This window comes from Anoplophora glabripennis, unplaced genomic scaffold (assembly GCF_000390285.2).
Source record: "Anoplophora glabripennis isolate ALB-LARVAE unplaced genomic scaffold, Agla_2.0 scaffold65, whole genome shotgun sequence".
In the NCBI taxonomy this organism is placed as follows: Eukaryota; Metazoa; Arthropoda; class Insecta; order Coleoptera; family Cerambycidae; genus Anoplophora; species Anoplophora glabripennis.
Genome location: NW_019417609.1, coordinates 1,634,331 through 1,655,078, shown reverse-complemented (window position 1 = coordinate 1,655,078; position 20,748 = coordinate 1,634,331). Strand labels below are relative to the sequence as shown.

The 20,748-nt window shown below is 30.5% G+C and overlaps 2 protein-coding genes across 2 annotated transcripts in view; one reads left to right on the top strand and one right to left on the bottom strand.

Annotated features, from left to right (window-relative positions):
* The first annotated feature begins 302 nt into the window (after window positions 1-302).
* LOC108904424 (probable dolichyl pyrophosphate Glc1Man9GlcNAc2 alpha-1,3-glucosyltransferase) lies at window positions 303-12,904 on the top strand. The gene is made up of 7 exons (XM_018706976.1): window positions 303-419; window positions 471-743; window positions 2,943-3,099; window positions 3,164-3,400; window positions 7,166-7,271; window positions 7,330-7,606; window positions 12,466-12,904. Exons 1-7 carry the CDS (start codon window positions 361-363, stop codon window positions 12,902-12,904), a joined length of 1,548 nt encoding a protein of 515 aa, XP_018562492.1. The 5' UTR covers window positions 303-360.
* Window positions 12,905-15,056: 2,152 nt separating this feature from the next.
* The window catches only part of LOC108904427 (probable insulin-like peptide 7), a 16,215-nt gene continuing 10,523 nt past the window's right edge, over window positions 15,057-20,748 (bottom strand). Inside the window, exons 2-3 of the mRNA XM_018706979.1 lie at window positions 15,286-15,440; window positions 15,057-15,232 (exon numbers count right to left, since the gene is read on the bottom strand). Of these exons, the coding sequence (XP_018562495.1) occupies window positions 15,057-15,232; window positions 15,286-15,440 (331 nt within the window). The remainder of the gene's footprint in view (window positions 15,233-15,285; window positions 15,441-20,748) is intronic.

Here is a 20,748-nt window from a genome sequence, read left to right as displayed (position 1 = left end):
ATTTAAATTATTTTGTAGTTTTATTTAATATGACACTAAAATATACTATTTTCTGAATTACAAAATTAAAATTGAATATTTGTCGTAAGATGCAATATAATGTTTAATATGTAATAAAAATATTACTTAATCCGGATCTGCTTAAAGATGCGCGCAATCAGATTGCCTTCCACACTCCACTTCCCCGGATTTTGCATACACTGGTACCCGTGCATTGGAATTAGATAGGGCCAGTCTAGGTGGTCTGTGTTTATGTCTTATGTCATAGAAAATATAGGTTAGTACTGTCTTATTTCCATAACCTTCATAATCTTAATATTTTTAAATGAGAAACATAGTTTTTCTGTAGATCAATGTAATATGATATTTACAACAACTTTGTTGACATCATGTGTGAAATTACTATTAATTCCTGCATAGTATGTAATATTTAATTTAATGTAATTCTTGCATAATTGATTTTCTTTTAGTCGATCAACAGACTTTGAGGTTCACAGAAACTGGCTAGCAATCACATACAGTTTACCTATAAATAAATGGTATTTTGAAAATACATCAAAATGGACATTGGATTACCCTCCTCTTTTTGCATGGTTTGAATATATTTTGTCACATGCTGCACAATTTTTTGATGAAAAAATGTTGAATGTAAATTACATAAACTACAGCTCAGACCGAACTGTTCTATTTCAAAGATTATCTGTTATTTTGACTGATTTAGTCTATGCCTTTGTAGTGTACAAGTAAGTTCTGCAATCTGAAATAACATTGAGTTTAAAATATCAATCGGAAAAATTTAATTACCTAAATTAATAATTAATATTAAAAAAGAAAATGTTAGTACATAATTATTCATTTGAAATTGGTACTTAATTGAAGTGACTTCGATGATTTTGTAGAATGAAACAATTCTTATATTCATATTTTAAAGGGACTCTTTAAAATGTCAAAATGGAGCATTTCTCTCGTCCAAATTTAAGAATATTTTCATATAAAATTATTTATTTTAAATTATTTAAGGGAATAAAGTTAAAAAAGTGTATTTCTCGGAATAAGTTCTGAAGAAATAAAAAATTTGAAATTTTATGTGCATGCGTGTATTCAATTAGAAGATGTATCAAAATATATCTCGAAATAAATGCACCGTCTAATAAAATAATCATTTAGGTACTTTCAAAATAATTTTTGCAATTCAAAAATGAAAAAAAAATGAAGATGCCAAGGGGTAAATTAAATATGTATATAAGAAAATATTACTAAACTTCCTAAACTCGTATTGCATCCTGTATGTATACATGAATTATATTACAGTACAGATGAGATGTCTATAATGATATCACCTGTAGAAATGGTTTATAAATTATAAATCAGTAAGTATACCAATTTTTGCAAAACACACATGAGGATTTCGGTTATCACAAAAGCTATAAAGTCGATCAAATTAGAGTAGAGTATTTAGAGTAGAATTTGATGAGGAATAACGAGCTGAAAGAAGGTGAATCTTTTTTATTCATTTTTAATTTATTGAGCAGAAAATGAAAATGTGTTTTGTTTCTATTTTATAATCAAAAATGGAAAGGACTGGACTTTTTATATTCAAACATTATTCAAATACTTTTTGTGAGAGTTCATATGAAGATAAGTCTCAATTTTGATTGAAACAGAGAAAAATGTAATTTGAATTTTAAATCTTATAATTAGGTAACTGTTTCTAAAAAAATACAGCTCTTTTAACCTTTTTTTTAATATTTTTTGCCAAATATTTTTTATGACATCGTCTTTTATAAGATGGAAAAATAAATGAAAACTGATGGGTGTGACTCACACGTTTTAAGTGCCTGTACACAGCACACAGTGCAAAAATTCATCTTTAATAATAATGAGACCGCTTTTGTCTTATCTTTGGCATAATAAAATAATATTATAACGTGTTAAGTCAAGTGTTTAGCTGAATACCTTATTTTGTGGACATTTCTTGTTATTCTCATTGATGCATGAGGTACGCTGATTTTTACATATTTGCATAATATAATAATAATATTAAAAACTACAATATCTTCTTAACTAAATTTATTTTTGCAAATTCAGATATGAACTATGTTTTGCAGTATTTTAATTACAAAATGACGCTATTTCATTTCCAGGAAAAACGTAACTTGTTTGTTTTTCCATTATAGTTTTCAAATTTGTACCCATATATCATGTGATGCTTACCAGTATGATGAAATTAATGCTCAACTTTTATTATTTTTGCGGACGACATATTAAATTTCCACATTTTTGTGGCATATTATAAAGTTTGCACTTTTTGTTTTTGTGGAAATATCAAATTATTCATGCTTACAAAGGATCCTTATTATAATTTAAAATTAAACTTTGTCAGTTCACTTTGTTAACATGAAATTAAAATCATACACAAAAATATATGCTTTGAAAAATTATGAAAAACCAATGTGGTGTCCATAAGAAAAATAAGCTGAATATGCTTTCTGCTTCCTAATAGGTGCTTCAGTTAATAACACTGCATACAGTCCGTACGATATTTGTTGAGATAGAGTTCCAAGAACCTTACGAATAAACTTCATAACTGCAACACATAATATGCATTGCAAGCTGCTACAGTGAACGCCATTCCGCCAATATCTTTCTATCTCGAGGGTTGAATGTGGTTAATTCTAAGAAAGTGATGCAGGGGACTTCTTGAAATTCTCAACAAAAAAGATCAAGGTCATGTGTTGCATGTTATTTGATTATCAAATTCTACAACTTTATCCTAATATGACCAAGTTTGTATCTTTTAAGATAATTGCAATTCGCATGATGCATCTTGAAAAATGAGCACTTGGTACTTATATAGTATATATTTATTATATTCAAAAGCAGATCACGGTTTGTAAATATAAAATATCTAAGTAATTTTTATAACGACAAATTTGTTTAAGGTGCTGTTCATCTTTGCAAAAGAGTTGGCGAAAGGATGTTGTCTTACCGATTTTATTGATAACAAATTGTGGACTAATAATGGTAGATCATATTCATTTCCAGTATAATGGTATTATGTATGGTATTTTATTGATATCAATAGCTTACATGTTACAGGTAATATAAAATAGTTTTTGTTTTTAATTGATAATAACTTTATTACATACTTATATCTTTTTAGGGTAAACATCTTGCATCAGCCTTTTGGTTCACTGTATTACTTAATATGAAACATATCTATATTTATTTGGGGCCACCATATTTCATTTACTTACTAAGACATTATTGTTTAAAAGGGCCTCTTAATGTAAAGAATGTAATTTCAAGAGAAACTTTCAAAAATGTTTTCTATTTAGGATTTCTAGTTATAAGTGTCTTTGTAATAACATTTTTTCCCTTTAAGGATCACATTCCACAAGTAAGTACAGTTACTTATATGAAGTTTAAATAATTCCGCAATATACCTGTCTTTAATATGCATCCTGTAGCAACATTCCACTAAAAAAGAAAGATGAAACAGAAATTCTTTTTTCTCAGGCAGCATAACAAAAAAAAATAGGGTCAGTACAAGGGTTATACTTCCAAAAGTGAAGTGAATAATAATTCATATATTTCATTTATTCTCAAAAAAGCGTTTCAAGTAGCGACTTTGAATGAATTAATCTGTACCTAAAATAAATTAAAGTACTAAAAAAAAAATAATAAGATTCACTTTGTATTTAAAAAATGAGGCATTTGTGATATTCATATGAACCATTTTTCTTTGACAAGACAATCACATATACTTACATAACATTTTGTTGGAATATTGCTATATAGATTTATTATAAAAGAGAGTGTCCAGAAGTCAATGGAATATAAAAGGTGATTCGGAACTTATCCGAAAAATAATTCTTTAATGTTCAGGGGAGTCTTACAAATACAATTTTGTAAAAAAAAATCAAAAAGAGCAGTTTGAAAATGACTTAAAAATACACTTCTGTATGGCACTGGAAAACCAGATCTTGCGCAAGGCAAAGCATGAAGTCATAGTCCGGCGCAACGGCAAAGTGGAATAAAAAATAACCTTTCCTAAGGAAAGAAATAAATAAAATTTTATAACACCTATTTTATATCAGCAAATTCAACTGCTTGTGCCGCTATTGTTATTATTAATTAATAAAATTAATTTGTGATTTGAATTAATAAAATAATTTGGCACACCTGATGTTACAACAACTGTTCAAAATTTTGTCCACCAACCTGTAAACATATTTGGGCCTGTCGTACCTATTTTCTACGAACTAACACAAATGTTGTCTTACTTCACCATAAATTAAAAGGATGTCCATCAACTCCTAGTTGCTATACACGTAAGCTATTTTTGACAATTGAAAAACTAATGTAAACACTATCGCAAAAACGTTAATACTAAAATCGGATTTCAGTATTCAGAATCGCCTAGGACCACGTGGAGAAGGAGCGAATTGTGTACAGTGCATACTACAACTTCAATCATTTTTTTCTCGGAAACTATAATGATTTTACAAAAACCTTTTTATGATATTGACTTCATTTTTCATGACGCATATATATTTTAAAATTTTTTCAAATAAGTTGTGAATCACCTTGTATTTCAAGTTACCTTAGTACAATGCTACTTCCAAAAAAAGTTATATATTTTCAGATAAAAAAAAAGTATTTTTTTTGTTGTGATAACTGACTCCTTCACTTTTAAAGTTAATTCAAAGATATTTTATGTTTTTTTGCGATAGCTAAAAATGAATATTAACTTATCCGTTATCCAAAGGATAGAGGTTACGCAAAACACCTTAAGCGGTATTTTGTTTGATTTATTTGTCATAATTTTTTATTGGTAGAGATTTTGAGAAAATGCAGATGTTTTTGGAATGTCATTTTCTATAAAAAATGTATAAATATTGTATGTTGTTCTGTTCCAGATAAAAATGGATTAAATTTTTTTACTTTTCATGTATGGATATCCCAGTATTTGGGAGAATTCAAGTCCATGCTTTTACTAAATTGCTATTAAATTAAATATTTTTTACAATTGAAACCAACTTACCTCTCAGACAGTGTCTACTCACATGCTAGTAGAAGCAGACATTGTGTTTTTGTCGTCACTTTATCGGTAGAGCCTGGGGGCTGAAGCCAAAGATGTCATACTGTATATACACATCGATAGTAAGACCTAGGATATTTTTTGACGCTGTGGTGTGGTAGCAAAAAACACAACATACCACAGCAAGGGAAAAACTGAATATTGACTTGGGAATAATAATGACCGGAGAGGTGGTCCCTATTCCGAGATTATGGAAACAATTATGTTGAAACCAACTTTGGGATGGTATCCGACAAGATGGTTTCAAGGTTCCACAAACTACCAGAGACTTGAATAGAGGATGAGAAAATATATTTGATTTAATTGCAGATGTAGTAAAAGGGTTAAGTTTTATTGTAATAGGATACTCCCAATACTCGGGTGTCACTAACGGATGACTGCTCTAAATGACTGAATTCCATATTTTTTTTAACAATAAGTACACTCGACGCAAGATAAAGGTTTCCAACCTAAAAGGCATACTACTTTTAAAGGGGAGAGCCAGTGGACTATTAATAGGAATTTTGGGAGGCATCAATAATTAGGGGCGTGTCATATTTTTTTTGTGTAGGCACGTGTAACGACACATAACAAAAAATTGAAGGCCTGAAGTATATGCATTATAAAAAGAAAAGAGTATACAGGTTTTGAAATTATTTTGTCTTTCCACAATATTTTTCTTGTCCCTGAGAATATTAATATTTTGAAATAAGAATTTGTGTCATATTCTGCAGAAAGTATATCCTTTAATAAGTTGCAAAAAACAAAAAACTTCCATACAAAATTGCAGTGAAAACGAACAGTGAATATATACATTTTAAAAAATTAAAAAAAAACTTTTAAAACTGGCAATTTTTTAAGGAAGCAACATTCTACCAAGGTTTCAATAATCTAAGTCGGTTTATTTCCACCTAATGAAGCGACGCTTGATATGTGACCAATTTGCTTCTGGGCAACCCATACTTATATCTACTTTTTTTCTTTAACATTGAATTTAACACACCACTAAAAACTGGTCCCATTATCAAAGTTGGTTTTTGAATTTAGATTTATACCTCAGATACAACACTAAGATATCTATTTTTATCATCTATTTTTATTAAATTTTGAAGACAACTTTTTCTTGGAAATTTAAGACATCCTATAGGATACTCCAACTGCAGTATGTACAATCTTTTCATAACAATTCGTTGTTCGATTTATCCCATTTCTGTTATTAATTGAGATAAATAGTTAAATTAAAACACAACTTTAAAAATTTAAAAACAGCACTAATAATGATGACAAAAATAAATGACACGAAGGAAAAACAAAATGAACAACAAAGAAGCATTAATAAATGCTTCTAACAATTTTTACAGTTATACTATATATACATACAATTTAACGATATATTTAATAAAAGCATACCTGAATGCTATTGTTAAATATATTTTTAAATTGATTTATATTGTAACTATGTATTTGAATTAATACCAGAGATAATAACATGACTCAAAAAATAATTTGTCCAGAAAAGATAATATAATAATATCTCTACTCCTCATTGTAACTATGAGAATTAGCCCATAAGTCGGAGTCTTGTGGGGGAGAGGAGGCGGCATATTATTCCGCCATTCAGTGCACGAATGAGGGAAACCTGGAAAACCTCATTAATTAGGTGGTCAAATGCCAACCGGTGTCAATCTCTCACATTCTTTCACCCTACCATACCTGCACAAAGGGTGCCAATCCTCATTTGCACACGATTTAAGTACTGACGCCTCAAACCGTGCGGCTATCGACTGATGAGGCTATAATTTAATTTAAGTAGATATTCACTACTGTCGCTAGTGCACTCTATAGGTTGTTTCAAATTTCATGGAAAAGCAAATTCTCACTCTGTATATTCCAAAAACTGACTAATACTTTGACATAATAATTGAGAAATAAATTTATACATTCAAAAAACGATTCTCAAAATCAGACCACTCATTAACGAAAAAATTAACTGTGAATTTGAGACCTGTTTTTAGTGGTCTATTAATTTTTATGCGAAATGTAGACTTCAACTTCTATTACATTTGAAATGCATATTTTTAGGTGCTTTCAAGACTGTTTCCATTTAAACGTGGATTATGTCATGCGTATTGGGCTCCAAACTTTTGGGCAGTTTATAATACAGTAGATAAAATCCTGTTTGCAGTTGGTAAATTCAATTGATTAGCTGTATTAAATAATAATGATAATGAAATAATTGTTTTTAGGCAAAGTATCAGGAGTACAATTTGAAAATTCATCTACAGCATCAATGACGGGCGGCTTGGTGCAAGAGTTTTCTCATTCGATTCTGCCCAGTATTCCGCCATTAGTAACAATTATTTTAACTGCATTATTTATGATTCCCGCAATGGTAAAATTATTTTTTCTTAACAAACAAGCAACAAATTTTATAAGATGTATGATAGTATGTGGTTTGACTTCATTTCTGTTTGGCTGGCATGTTCATGAGAAAGCAATATTAATGGCAATAATTCCTTTAAGGTAAGTGATAAATAATATTGGAGAAATTTTGATAATTATTTAGAATTTGTTGCAAATATTTTTATACTCTCTGTTAAATATATTTTTTATGATAACTAATTAATGCACCTCTCAAAATTGGTACCAATTTTAGTCTTGATTTTCTTGAAAAAAGTTAACATGATTTTTTAAATAATAGGTCTTTTTTTGTGGTTGAATCATAGACAAAATAGACTGAACTGTAGAGGCAAGCCGGTGAAGCCAACCGTCAGCCAAATCTCGGCCCTGCCAGCCTCGTGCTCTCAGTCGCTGTTAGACATTCGCTGTGTCAACATTGTTACTATTTTATTAAATATATCGTTTTCCTTTGTGCAATCATGGGACAGTGTATCGTTGACGATTGTAGTAGCAGATCTGATCGCAATAGTAATGAAATTTCATTCTTTAGGTAAGTAATAATATAAAAATATTTTATAACATTTCGACGGCGTCGCGCAGCATTCTCCATCTCACATGCACTTATTTCCAGTGTTGGCTTCATGTTTTTTAGTGCCCACGTTATTAACTGATGTAAATATACAGGCTCATATTATCAACCGGCTTTTACAATTAGTTTTTTGTCACAATTGGTGTTTATTTTCATGATGGGTATTAAAAATTATTGTAAATATTGAACCCTCAACCTATAATTTCAATAATAAACATACGTTAATGTTAAATTACAGGTGATTATTACTGAATAAAATTGTATTATTTCCCCATTTTCTTGTGTTAGAATGTTGTGTTTCATGTGTTAGAACTTATTAGAGCTATTTGCGAAAAATATGTAGATATAAGAATAAATCACGAAACAAAAATATTTAACTCTCTAAAAGTTACAAAACGACATGTACAGTCGGCGCCACCCAAATGTGAACGACAATATTATTGTACCGTGTAATTTAAACTTCAAATCATAGTCGTAAAATTCAATAGTTGTCAAATATACATATATGTCATTTAGACATTAACGTAATTAAATGTAAACAAGTAACGTGAAATATGCCGGAGCATTTAACTGAAGCGCATAGAGCAAGGGCTATAGCTAAATTAGAAGATAATTGGTCTTTGAGTTAAGTGGCTGCAGATTTAAATGTCAGTAATAGTTGTATATTTTATATTAAACAACGCTGGCGAGAACAATAATTACAAAGATCTATCAGGCAAGGTGTCGGGAAGGTTTCCAGTGACGCGGAAGACAATGCCTTGGTCGAATTTATCCATAAGAATACCCTCTCTGTGTTACGCCACTAAAAAAAGTCTGATTTACTACGATAAAATCCAGATGAAATTTCCATAACTACCAAAATGTGTTCACATTTGGGTGGCGTCAACTGTACTAAATAAAGTTACAATATTTAAAGGCTAATAAAGATATTAAAGTAATGTTAGAATTTTATTTTTTATCCAAATTTAAAAAATCTTAATAATAGCTTTAGCAATTTTAATGTTTATATTCATATATTAAAAATATATGCCGTTACATTTTGCACTAGTTAAACTAATTTTATCATTATGTTTCAGAAAAATGACAATTTAAGAAATAGAAAAAATAATAATATATTTTTTTAATACTCCTATACAAACAGTACACTCAAGCTACAGAAAAATAAGTGTGTATCATGTATTAAAAAACTTTTTGAATGTGAACTTATTTAAAAAATACAAATAAGAACTTGTGAAGACTGTATGTGAAAAGTATATCGATGTGATAATAAATCATGAAGTTAAAATATTTAATTCAGTGAAATCTACTAACAGACAAATATTAAATAAATTAGTATTACTTAATGGACAATAAATATATTTAAATTATTTTGTAGGTTTATTTAATATAAGCAAGACAAATTATATTATTTTCTGAATTACAAACTTGAAAAATAACTATTTGTCATAAGTATAAAAATATTACCTTAATCCGAACCTGCTCAAAGTATGCGCGCTCAGATTACTTCACACACTCCACTTCCCCGCAATTTGGCTTCATCGGTTACCGTGCTTTGGGATAGGAAAGATACACTCTAGGTGCTCTGTGGGTTGAACAATTTCTGTACTGGTTGCTACATCATCTAGACTTCTTGGTGTTTGGAGACATATCGCTTTCTTCTTCAGGAGAAGCAGTTTTTGAGATTGAATTTCAGACAGACTTTCTTTTTCTGAAGAAGAAAGAGTTATATCTCGAAGTATCAAAAAATCTAAACCAACGACATGGCAACCAACGCGGTTAAATTTAAACCTGTCAGTTTATTGTTTTAAGTTTATGAGTAAATGTAATCCTTCTCTACATCCTAAGCTCAAAATTGAAATTTGACCATCCACAATTAAATAAATAAGCAATCGAAATCATGTTACTTAGTGTTAATGGTGCTTAATTTTGCCCAGTAGTTTATTTCAACTAATACCTAGGTAATTGGTTCAAATATATCTTCGCCCAAAGTTGCTTCATTTGCAATCTACAGGATGTTTAAGTTGTTGAAAAACATCACAATTATGCAAATATTTCTTCAGATAATTGACATAAATTAATGATACTTGGGCTAGCGACTTAATTAAATGCAGGTAATAATTCGCTGAGTGTGTATACAACTGATATACCACCTATCACCCCCACTAATAATCCTAAAATTTTGATACCACTGAGTATTTTGGAAATTCTATAAGTTCATTTGATTCACAATAATTGTATTCCAAAGAAAAAATATCACTTATTTGGAAGTAGTAATATTCGAATTAGTGTTTTTTTTTAGTCCATACAGTTGAATATATAGAAAATTTACATTCCATAAATACTGGGTATTTCAGATGTGAAAAAAGCCTAGAGGCAATTTTGCTCAGCAAAATATGTAAACAAGTTCATATGAACATTGGTCCACAAGTGCTTCGTTTCCGAGATTCAGGCTGTTAATTTTCTTTTAAATTGATTTTTTAAAAAAACCTTTAAGCCGATTTGAATGAAATTTTTGCGATTTATTAAAATAATTATCATACATCAACTAAACCAATTAGATTTGATCCAGAATTTTCAGGGACGTACCCAGCGAGCAAGTCGTTTTTTTTTGTAGAAAATAATGTATATCACCCTGTAGTTTTTTTGCGGTTTTTATGTAATATTCAGGTAAACCCACTAAAAATAATACATTTGTGTCTCTTGACCCTTTTTAGTGTCTCGCTTCATTTTCGAGAACCTATAATTCAAAAAAACTACCTGCTCGCTGGGTAAGCCCCTAAAAATTCTGGATTAAATCTAATTGGTCCAGTTGATGTATGATAATTGTTTTAATAAACCATAAAAATTTCATTCAAATTGTCTAAAGCGTTTTTCTTTTAAAACTCATTATTTAAAAAAAAATTAACAATGTATCTCGGAAATGAAGCACTTGCGAACCCATGGTCATATGAACTTTTGCTGAGCGGAATCTCCCCTAGGCTTTTGTCACTTCAACTCTGAAACTCCCGATATATTTATGGTATTTCAAATACAATGTCATTATGAAGATGCCAAATACAGAGTGTTCGGAAACTAAACTGACAAACAAAGATAGCAAATTCTATAGATGACTTCATACGGATTTGACATAAATCGTCTTATCCAAAAATGCTTCCTAAGGGAGGGTGTTTTTTTTTAATATTCAGATTGTCGTTTATATAAAATGATCAAACTTAGATTATGTGTTACCTCTTATATGAACAGCCTTTTTGATGATTTTTATGATTTTTTAATTGTAACCATAGGCGTCACGTTTGGGAGGGTCAGCTGATATTTTTAACTATATTTTTTTATTTTATATTATTTTATTTATATTTTGGTATTTTCAATATCAAAATCAAAAACCTAAGAGTATTCTAGATTAAAGTGGTACTCTTGTTTTGAGTGGTTAGGATTAGGTTAGTCTACCATATACGAGAATAATCATTTTGAAATGTTTGTTTTTTGCACGATAATTATAAAACTACAAATGCTTTGGATCGGAAGAGGGGGTTCAGTTACTTGGCCAGGAAGGTATCTCGATTTAAATCCTTACATTTTTTGTGTCTGGGGATACCTAAAAACATTAGTCTATTCTGAACCATTATAAACACGTGATTATTTTTGGGCAGGAATTCAACACGCCTGTAATAAGTTTACAAACAATAGTATATCGTCATAAGGATTCTACAATCATTAGAGAAACGAATCACTTTATGCATCGAAAGCAATGGTCACCATGTAGAGCATATTTTATAAAATAAATAAAGTTTGTATGTTTTTGTTAATAGTCGTTTTGTTTGCTGGTTTGTGATATTATTTAGTACAAAATTACAAGCTACTAAATATTAGCAAATAATTTGTACATTTGTAATTATCGTGCAAAAAAGACAATCATTTCAAATAATATTTTTCTCGTGTACAATACACCCTAGCCAAGAGCAAGAGTAGCTCTTTAAACCAGAAGTTTTTGATTTTGATATTAACAATACAAAAAAGTCGAAGATAAACAAAATAAAATTAAAAATATCAGCTATCCCTCACAAATGTGATGCCTACAGTTAAAATTAAAACATCTTTTTTTACATCAAAAGGTTGTCCTTATAAGAGTTAACAAATAAATCAAGTTTGATCCTTCTAGATAAACAGAGATCGGAACAATTAAAAAAAATGTCAGAGGGCCAATTTCAAAGAGCCCTTATGTATTTTTGATTTATACAACTGTGTGATGTCAGTCTAAAAAAAATTAAATTATTTATTTGAGATATTTGCTTATTTGTGATATTTTTCAAAAGTTAAAGTATATGATCCAATTGTGTAAATTTAAATACACCATGTAGGCCCAGTTGTTAATTTTTTATAATTTATGTTTTAGTATTTTGTCCATTATGGAATCAACTGATGCTAGGATATTTCTAATTTTATCAACAGTGGGGCATTATTCATTGTTCCCATTACTTTACCCATCTTCTTTGCTCTGTGTGAAAGTTCTTCTACTATTATTGTATTCATTTTACGCTTTTCATAGTTTTTATAAAATATTTCCACTATCAATTTGCAGCTATTCATTGCCATTACTGAATCCGTTAGAAAGTGTGTATATATTAGGATTGGCGGCAGTGTTTTTATATGAAAATGTGATACATAACTTGTTAAGTTTTAAAGATCAGTTACCATTTTTACCATTAATGTTTACATCTGCTTATTGCTCAATTGGAATTATATATTCATGGATTAGTTATTATATTTATTTTTTGAAATACAATGGTGTCCATGTACGTACAAAGATAAATAAGAGTAATAAAATTGAATAAAAGAATACGAGAATTTATTTGCCTTGTTCAACCTGTGTAACCCTCCGGAAATATGTATTATTTTATATAAATTTTTGCGATTAATTTAATCATTTTATTGGTCTAAGGAAAAATTCATTTACCTACAAAATAAATATTTAAAACTTTATATAAATTTTAGGCAATATAATTTTGATTTGAATGAAAGAATTTATTTTTTCTACAAACGTCAAAAAATGACAAGGTTTGCGCATTGACAACAATATGCGAAGTGACACTTTTTTTCGGATTCTTACGTTACCGTGACTATGCGCGAAATACTTCGCGCACTAGGGTGTGAAGTATTTCACACACTGCATGTAAATTAATAAGAGTTTTGTATTTCAATCTTTGAAAAAATGAAGCAAAACTCCAAATTATTATTTATTTTTAAATGAATAACAATTAAATACTTTTAAAATAATGATAGAATTTTACAATAATTTCTATAATGAATTAGGCATTTTACTTATTTATAATATTTTTAAGAGATAGATTTTGACGTTTGTAGAAAAAATATTGTTTGCATCTTGTGCGCGAACTACTTTGGTGGTCTCGAATAATTTTTTAACTCGGCTTCGCCTCGTTAAAAAATTCAATTCTCGATCACCAAAGTGGCATTTCGCGCACTAGATACAAAAATAACTATTGTTTGATTTATTTGCAAATAAATAATTACGCTTTGGTAAATATGTTAAAAAACAGGATAAAAATTTTTATTGCAACATCGATTTAATATACGTTTAATTTAATAAATAATTATTACAGAGGATCTAATTCTATGGCCACTTATATGAACAATGCTAGCTAAAAATAATGAAATTACATGATTATGATATGTTATTTAATGCAGCGGCTACTGATGAAAATTAAAGCAGTCATATTCTGATATTGAAACATGGGGGCCATACTGTTTTTTAGGGAATGATTTCTTTGCCCATATAGAGAACTTTCATGAACATATGTACAAAATATATTTTTTTTATAATTAATTGGTAGATCCAATCATATTTTTTTATTTTTCAAGGAATTAAATTTTTTTTTGAAGTTATACCTATTTAAATTTTGATTCCAACATTCCATTTTTTTAATTTCATAAAACTGCAACTTTAAGAAAAATTAAATTTTTTTAAAAATTAGAAAATACCTTTTTTATATACATTATTTTATTATCAAAAAAATAATTAATTTGCACATACACATGTAATACAGGCCTAGAAATCATCTCCGAACATTAGTGTGGGTCTCACATTTCATTATCAAAATGTGATGCCTTTAATCACCAGCTGCCACTGATTTAATGTAACATGACTGATAGTACAGAAAAAATTTAATCAAGTGTGATATAAAACATTGACATTAGTAAATACCGGATGCAGTAATTTATACAGGATATGATTAATTTTTATATATTTGTTATATTCTGTACAAAGGTCTTATGCAAAAGTGAATATATTTTTTATATACTGTGCATTTCTAATAAACTTTTTGAAATATTTACTTTGATTAGTGTCACTGGAAATATTTTACAAATCAGTAATTATAAATTTTGACACAACTGTGTGTAAACCAAAAAGATGTAGGTACCTTCTTATTTAAAATTGAAATCAATCAGGTATCTTATGCTTGTAACATTGGAATACCATAAAAACTCATGTACGATATCTTATTCAAAAGTTCTGAGGGCTTCTATACCTACAACATTGCCAGCAATTTTTGGCTGGAAATCGGCAGTCTTTCAAGGATGCTTCCAATCATGGAAATATCGTTGGTAGCAAAAGCATTATATGAAAGCCCAATGGGACCTCTTCAAAGCGGATGGAATTAGTTTTGTTATTTAAACAAGGAATTCAGATAATGCAGCAGTAAAGTAACTATTTTTTTAACACTGTGTGCAGTGCAATACCAAGTATTTCATCATTAATGAATTGGAAAGTTTTATGAAAATAAATTTTTCATATTCAATAGTGAATATTTTGGTCACACATAAGGCCTTGGTAATTACTTATTGCTTTGAAAGAAAAATATGTACTTCAAAGGTAAGTATCATTTCATGAATACTGATTAAATAGTAATTCCGGTATCTTACTGACAATATTTTATATCATAGTCATTTGCTACAAACTCATATCTATTATATATAGGAGGTATATCGTTTATTAGTAGGACAGTACTCGGCATATTCTTCCCATGTACATCCTGATGATTTACAACATTCGTTTGTGATAGATGATCCTGATCTGCGATTAATATTTCTCCTGAAGCGAAGCAGTCGTTTTGCCTTGTTTGGAACAAGCCATGGATAATCCACTGAAAAATATTGATTTAATACAAAGAAATGTAAAGATGATAAAAATAATTACATTCATTGTCATTGTAATATTTATAGCTGGGGTCACTTCTTCGAGTCAGTCGATATATATCCTTTTCACAAGCCCAGTATAAGTGTCTTATTAATGTTTCACGACATCTAGAATATTTTTCTTTATGCCATGCATTTTTCCAATCAGAATCAGTCCTAAAAATAATGAGATTATAAAATTGTCTCAAATTTTAGAGGAATTTTATTAAATAAGTAAAAATTACCTTTTATATAATAACATAATTTCTAAGTTTTTTTTAAAGTTTAATATAGAGGGTGTTTCAATTAAAACTTCCGTCGACACGTCGATTTTCTTTTCAAGGGGGACACATGATGGTGCCCTCGTAAAATGCCCTTAAACTTTAAATGGCACCCTATGTTGAGTGACACCACATTTTAAAGCTTTTTCAATTCTGCTCATGACGACATACGACTTTTTAAATTTTGGTTTGGATGGGTCAATAAAATCATCACTTAAAGAACAAGACAAAATATCAGTGAATGGAAGAATGTTATTTTATTAAATGTTCAAATTGCATGGTTTCCCTCCGCTTCCATACAATAATGAAATCTTTGCTCCATTTCCGAACGAATATTTCGAAGCACTTCGGGCGTTATCTGACGACATTCTTCAACAATTTCTCGATAAAAAAATTCGTTTTGATTTTTCGTTTATCTGTTAGTACAAAAACTTCATACTCAACATTTTTATCTGTTTTACTTTAAATCTGGATGGAAACATGCATCTGAATCTACTGGAAACGAATATCTACCCGATGATTGTGGAAGTATTGGAAAATGACGCTTTGCCAGAAAAGGAGTGTGGTTTCAGCAGGATGCTCCAGGTGCTCCATCACATTATGCCATAGATGCGCGTGATTTTCTTAATCAGAACTTTCCAAATTACGATAGGACGCAGAGATTCAATTGAGTAGCCTCCCAGATCGCCAGATCTAACGCCCATAGACTTTTTCTATGGGGACACTTACAGTCGAAAAATTATGCAACACGACCGAACTCACTTGAGGAGCTTCGTCAGCGAATTGTTGAAGAATGTAGACAGATAACGCCCGGAATGCTTCGAAATGTTCGTTCGGTAGTGAAGCAAACATTTTATTATTATACGGAAACAGAGGGAAGCCAATTTGAACATTTAATAAAGTAACATTCTTTCTTTCATCAATGTATTGTCTTATTCTTTAAGTGATGATTTTATTGTCATATCCAAACCAAAATTTAAAAAGTCGTATGTGGTCGAGAGCAGAATTGAAAAAGCTTTAAAATGAGGTGTCACTCAACATAGAATGCCATTTAAAGTTTAAGGGTATTTTACGTCCCTGCCTAAGGGGCAGTTTCTAAGACACCAAAATTTACGCCATCACGTGTCCTTGAAAAGAAAATCGACGTGTCTCAGTTTTTTTGTTTTTTTTTAATTCCGATATTTTTCAGATGGGAAGTTTTAATTGGAACACCCTGTATGTTAAGTATCAGTAATGTGAAATATTACTTATTCAGGGTACGTATACCTAACTAAAATACTTGGCCACACTTTTGGCCGATTTTATGTCACATCAACAAAAAAGTTTCTACCAGCATGTGTAGAAAGGTCAATGAACATTAGTGACATAGCGCCGATCGACGCTTCCACCTTGTTGGGGGTTGACACCCCTTCTCGGAAGTGGAAATTAAAAAAAAAAAACAAATTTGGAGCAAAAAATATTCGTAGAATTTTTTCGAGAAATCAATAGTTTTTTAGTTATTCACTATTGAAAACTTCAGATTTTGAGTGAAAAACACTTTTTCAAAGTATTTTTCGCGAATAACTCAAAAACTACGCATTTTATTAAAAAAACGTAATGAACAAAAATGTAGCTTATAAATAAACGAAGAAAAATGTTTTTTAAAAAGTGTTGTACGTCCTATACAAAGCGAAATATGGTTAGTGGAAGGTGACTTTTTTTGGGGGAATACTCGAATCGATGTATCTATTCTACGTCAAATAACGGAAAACGGATTAATTTTACGTGTATAACGCTCCAGGAGCCCTTCGATCCTTTCCCTTTAAAAAACGAAGGACTTAAAAGGTTTTATATGCAAACGATCTTACAGCCAGAGGCGGATTGGCTATGCGGGAACTCGGGAGGTTTCCCGATGGGCCGCGGTCATTTTGGGCCGGTCCGCGCTGTTAGAAGGATGAAAAATATTTTTGAAAAAAAAATTTTTTTTAATGAAAAAAAAATTAAAAAAAAAATTTGAAAAACAAAAATTGGAAAAAATTTTGAGTAATAAATTGGAAAAAAATCAAGGAAAAAAATTTGGAAAGAAATGAAAAAAAAGTATATATTACACACCTAGGGCAGTAAAATAAGAAATGTCGACTTCACCTTGGCCGACAATTGCATGTGATCTGAGGCTTTCTTTTTTACTTTCCGAGGTGTGTGTACAATTTTTTTGCTCGATGGCGCCGGAAAGGATCAATTTTGTTTAGCGCAGCGGCCCAACCAACCAACCAACCGCAACTTTCGGGCCGGTTGGTACTTTGCGGCCGGAGACCAAAAAACGATTTTTCAATGAGTTAAATCAACCATAATTATTATGTATTTCCAATTAAAAGTCTAGTACCTCCTTAAAAATAAGCTTCTACTAATATAAAAAAAACTCGATACCTTAAACTGCATCAAAACTTTATGGACCTAATTTAATTACTTTTTTTATCTATTCTATAGCTTTGTATTTATATAGATCTTTTCATGTGATTAATTAACTTTAAATTGTTTGATATTTTTATATGCATTCTGTAAGAGTTTCATGCATATTGTAGTAGCTTCTATAGAACGTCGATTCTGCTCTTTGGATAATGAGTTTTATGCTGATATTGCCTTTTTGGATCCAAAAAACTTAGATACAATACGCATGAAAGGATTAAAAGCTCCAGTTTTTAACAAACTGTGTGAGAAATTGGTCATATATGAACCAGAAATAACTCCTCAAAAACTAAGAGATGAATTAACAAGTTTAGCACACCAGTGGAACAAAAACTTGTACAAACTCCATTGGACGAGTATGAAACACGTCGATGTGATGAAAGTGAAAGTGAAGAAATCACAGAAGATGAAACTGATAAAACTCAGCAGAAAGATAAAGGAAAAAATAAAAAGAAACATGAGCCATGTAAAAGCTGCATCATATGTTGTTACAGAATTTTAAATAGAATAGAAATATTGACAAACGTATTTCCCTTTAAATACACTTTTAAAAGATCTTCTTTTATATTAAATTGAATTTTTAGATTATACTTAGCTCTACAACACAATATGTTGTTGATTGATACAAAATATATATTTTAATGATTATTCATTTATTAAAAAGAATAATGCTTTAATTTCTTATACCTTCCAACTACTACTTATCCATTTGAAAAAAATCTAAATTATTTTAATTTAAGATTTTAATTTTTATCTACAAACAAATTGAGAGATTAATTATTTTTAAAACAGTATCAAATTATCTATGGCTAACTTTTTTCAAATATTTCAAATCATTCACGAAGAGCCTATTTAAAATAAAATAAATTCTGAAACTTTCAAAAAACGGGCGGCTTGATGAATGTTTCCCGGGCCTGTTCATCTAGCCAGTCCGCCTCTGCGTACAGCCCTTGAAATTATCTTTAAAATGCTTTTTTGTAGGATACTATAGCTTCAGAATTAACCGAGTTATGGTAAAAAAACCAATGACATTTTTTCGGAGCAAAATGCCGCGCTGCGCGCATTCTCCGTGGGTTAGTAAATAATATACATTTTTCAAAAAAAAAAGAAAAGAAAAAATGCGACTCGATCGCGATTCGAACCCCAGACTTTCAGCTTCGCAGTCGCGAGTTTTCAAAATAAGCTACGGCGATATAAAGTTGAATAAAGCCTGCACTGGCTATTTGATTCCTTGAGTCTCCGCGAAAGTAAACAGAAAATTGAAAATGTTCAAATCAAGTATTATCGCCAAAGTAGCGTCTCTGAAAAATCGGAACTGGTGCCTAACGGCAAAATAACGACCCGCCGTGGCCCGATCGGCCGGGAAAACGCTTCAAAATACAAAATTTATTTTGCCATCTTCATTGACATTTGTCTGCAACTCTGTACGGATGTACTTCAGGTATCTCTCTCGCACCGAAAAAATTCGATTTTCGGCGAGGACTCATTTTAAACAGGAAATGTCTCTTAGAAGACGCTAAGGAATCGCCTTCAGAATACGACGTTTGGATAAAGGAAGGACCTTCGCGCCCTTCGGCTCACGAGGACAGCCTTTGATAATACCGTACGCCTGTTTTTGCGGCCGATTGTGGGAGCGCGAGTAACCTCTATAGCTTTTAATTTAAATGTTAGATATGCATAATCCAGAAAAGGTATTGCTTAATATTTTCTGCATTTAAAAAGTGTTTAGTCCCCTCTAGTGATGGGACTACTCGAATGAAAATTATCGATTATATCGATTATGAAAATCTCTCGAGATATCTCGAGTGATCATATAAATTCATTCGATTATTTTTAGACGAATGACGAATGACAGTGGCCACAGCATTACTAACGTCAATCGTCACTCGTCATCACCGAATAACGCAAACGCGCTGCTCGAGCGAGAGCACAGGTGTTTCGATTATTCCAACGCTCTAACGAGCTACAAAACCTCGAGATCAGACGGCCGAGAGAATAGCAAGGCATACACATAAAGTTAAAACTGCCGGATTGGACTGGCACAGGTAAATCTTTGGGTCTGATCTGCCACAGTTAAAACCACATATTCTATATTAACACACATTTCTCACATAAAGATAAACCTTTAGTCTTTGAAACTACGGTAAAAACTGTGTGTTAGTGCATTTGATCTGACAGTTTTATAAGCGGGTTCATCAAAACTGTGGTCTTTCGTCGAGTTGAAAGTTTTAATGTCGCTTTTAGCATATATACAATACTACTAATACATTTGCATTCGAATATCCATTTGATTTACAGTAGGTAACTAAATTGTCATAAGCCCTGCTTGCCTTCAAATTTTTGTTGGTGTATTCTTTACATTTTATTTGCCACAAACAAGGATGTTCCCTGTATATGGAGATAAATCCTTCGATAAATTCCCTTGACACATTTTGATCTTAAAACAAATATATAAATTATAATTTTATATATATATATATTTAGGTGTTTGTACTGCACGCTCTATCATATATTTATGCAAATTTAATCTAATATTTTATTATTATTTCCCCGGAGTCTTTACTTACCAGCAGGTAAGTCTCCAGATTTTATTTTACTTTTTTACTTTTTAAGAGTCCGCAGAAAAAACTGACTGTTAGTCTTCGCATTAAAACTGCAGATCTACACTTGTAAACAAATCACCACTAACAGCCAGTTTATCTGTCAGTTTTAACTGTGGCGGTCCAAATCCCGTAGATAAAACTTTATGTGTATGCCCT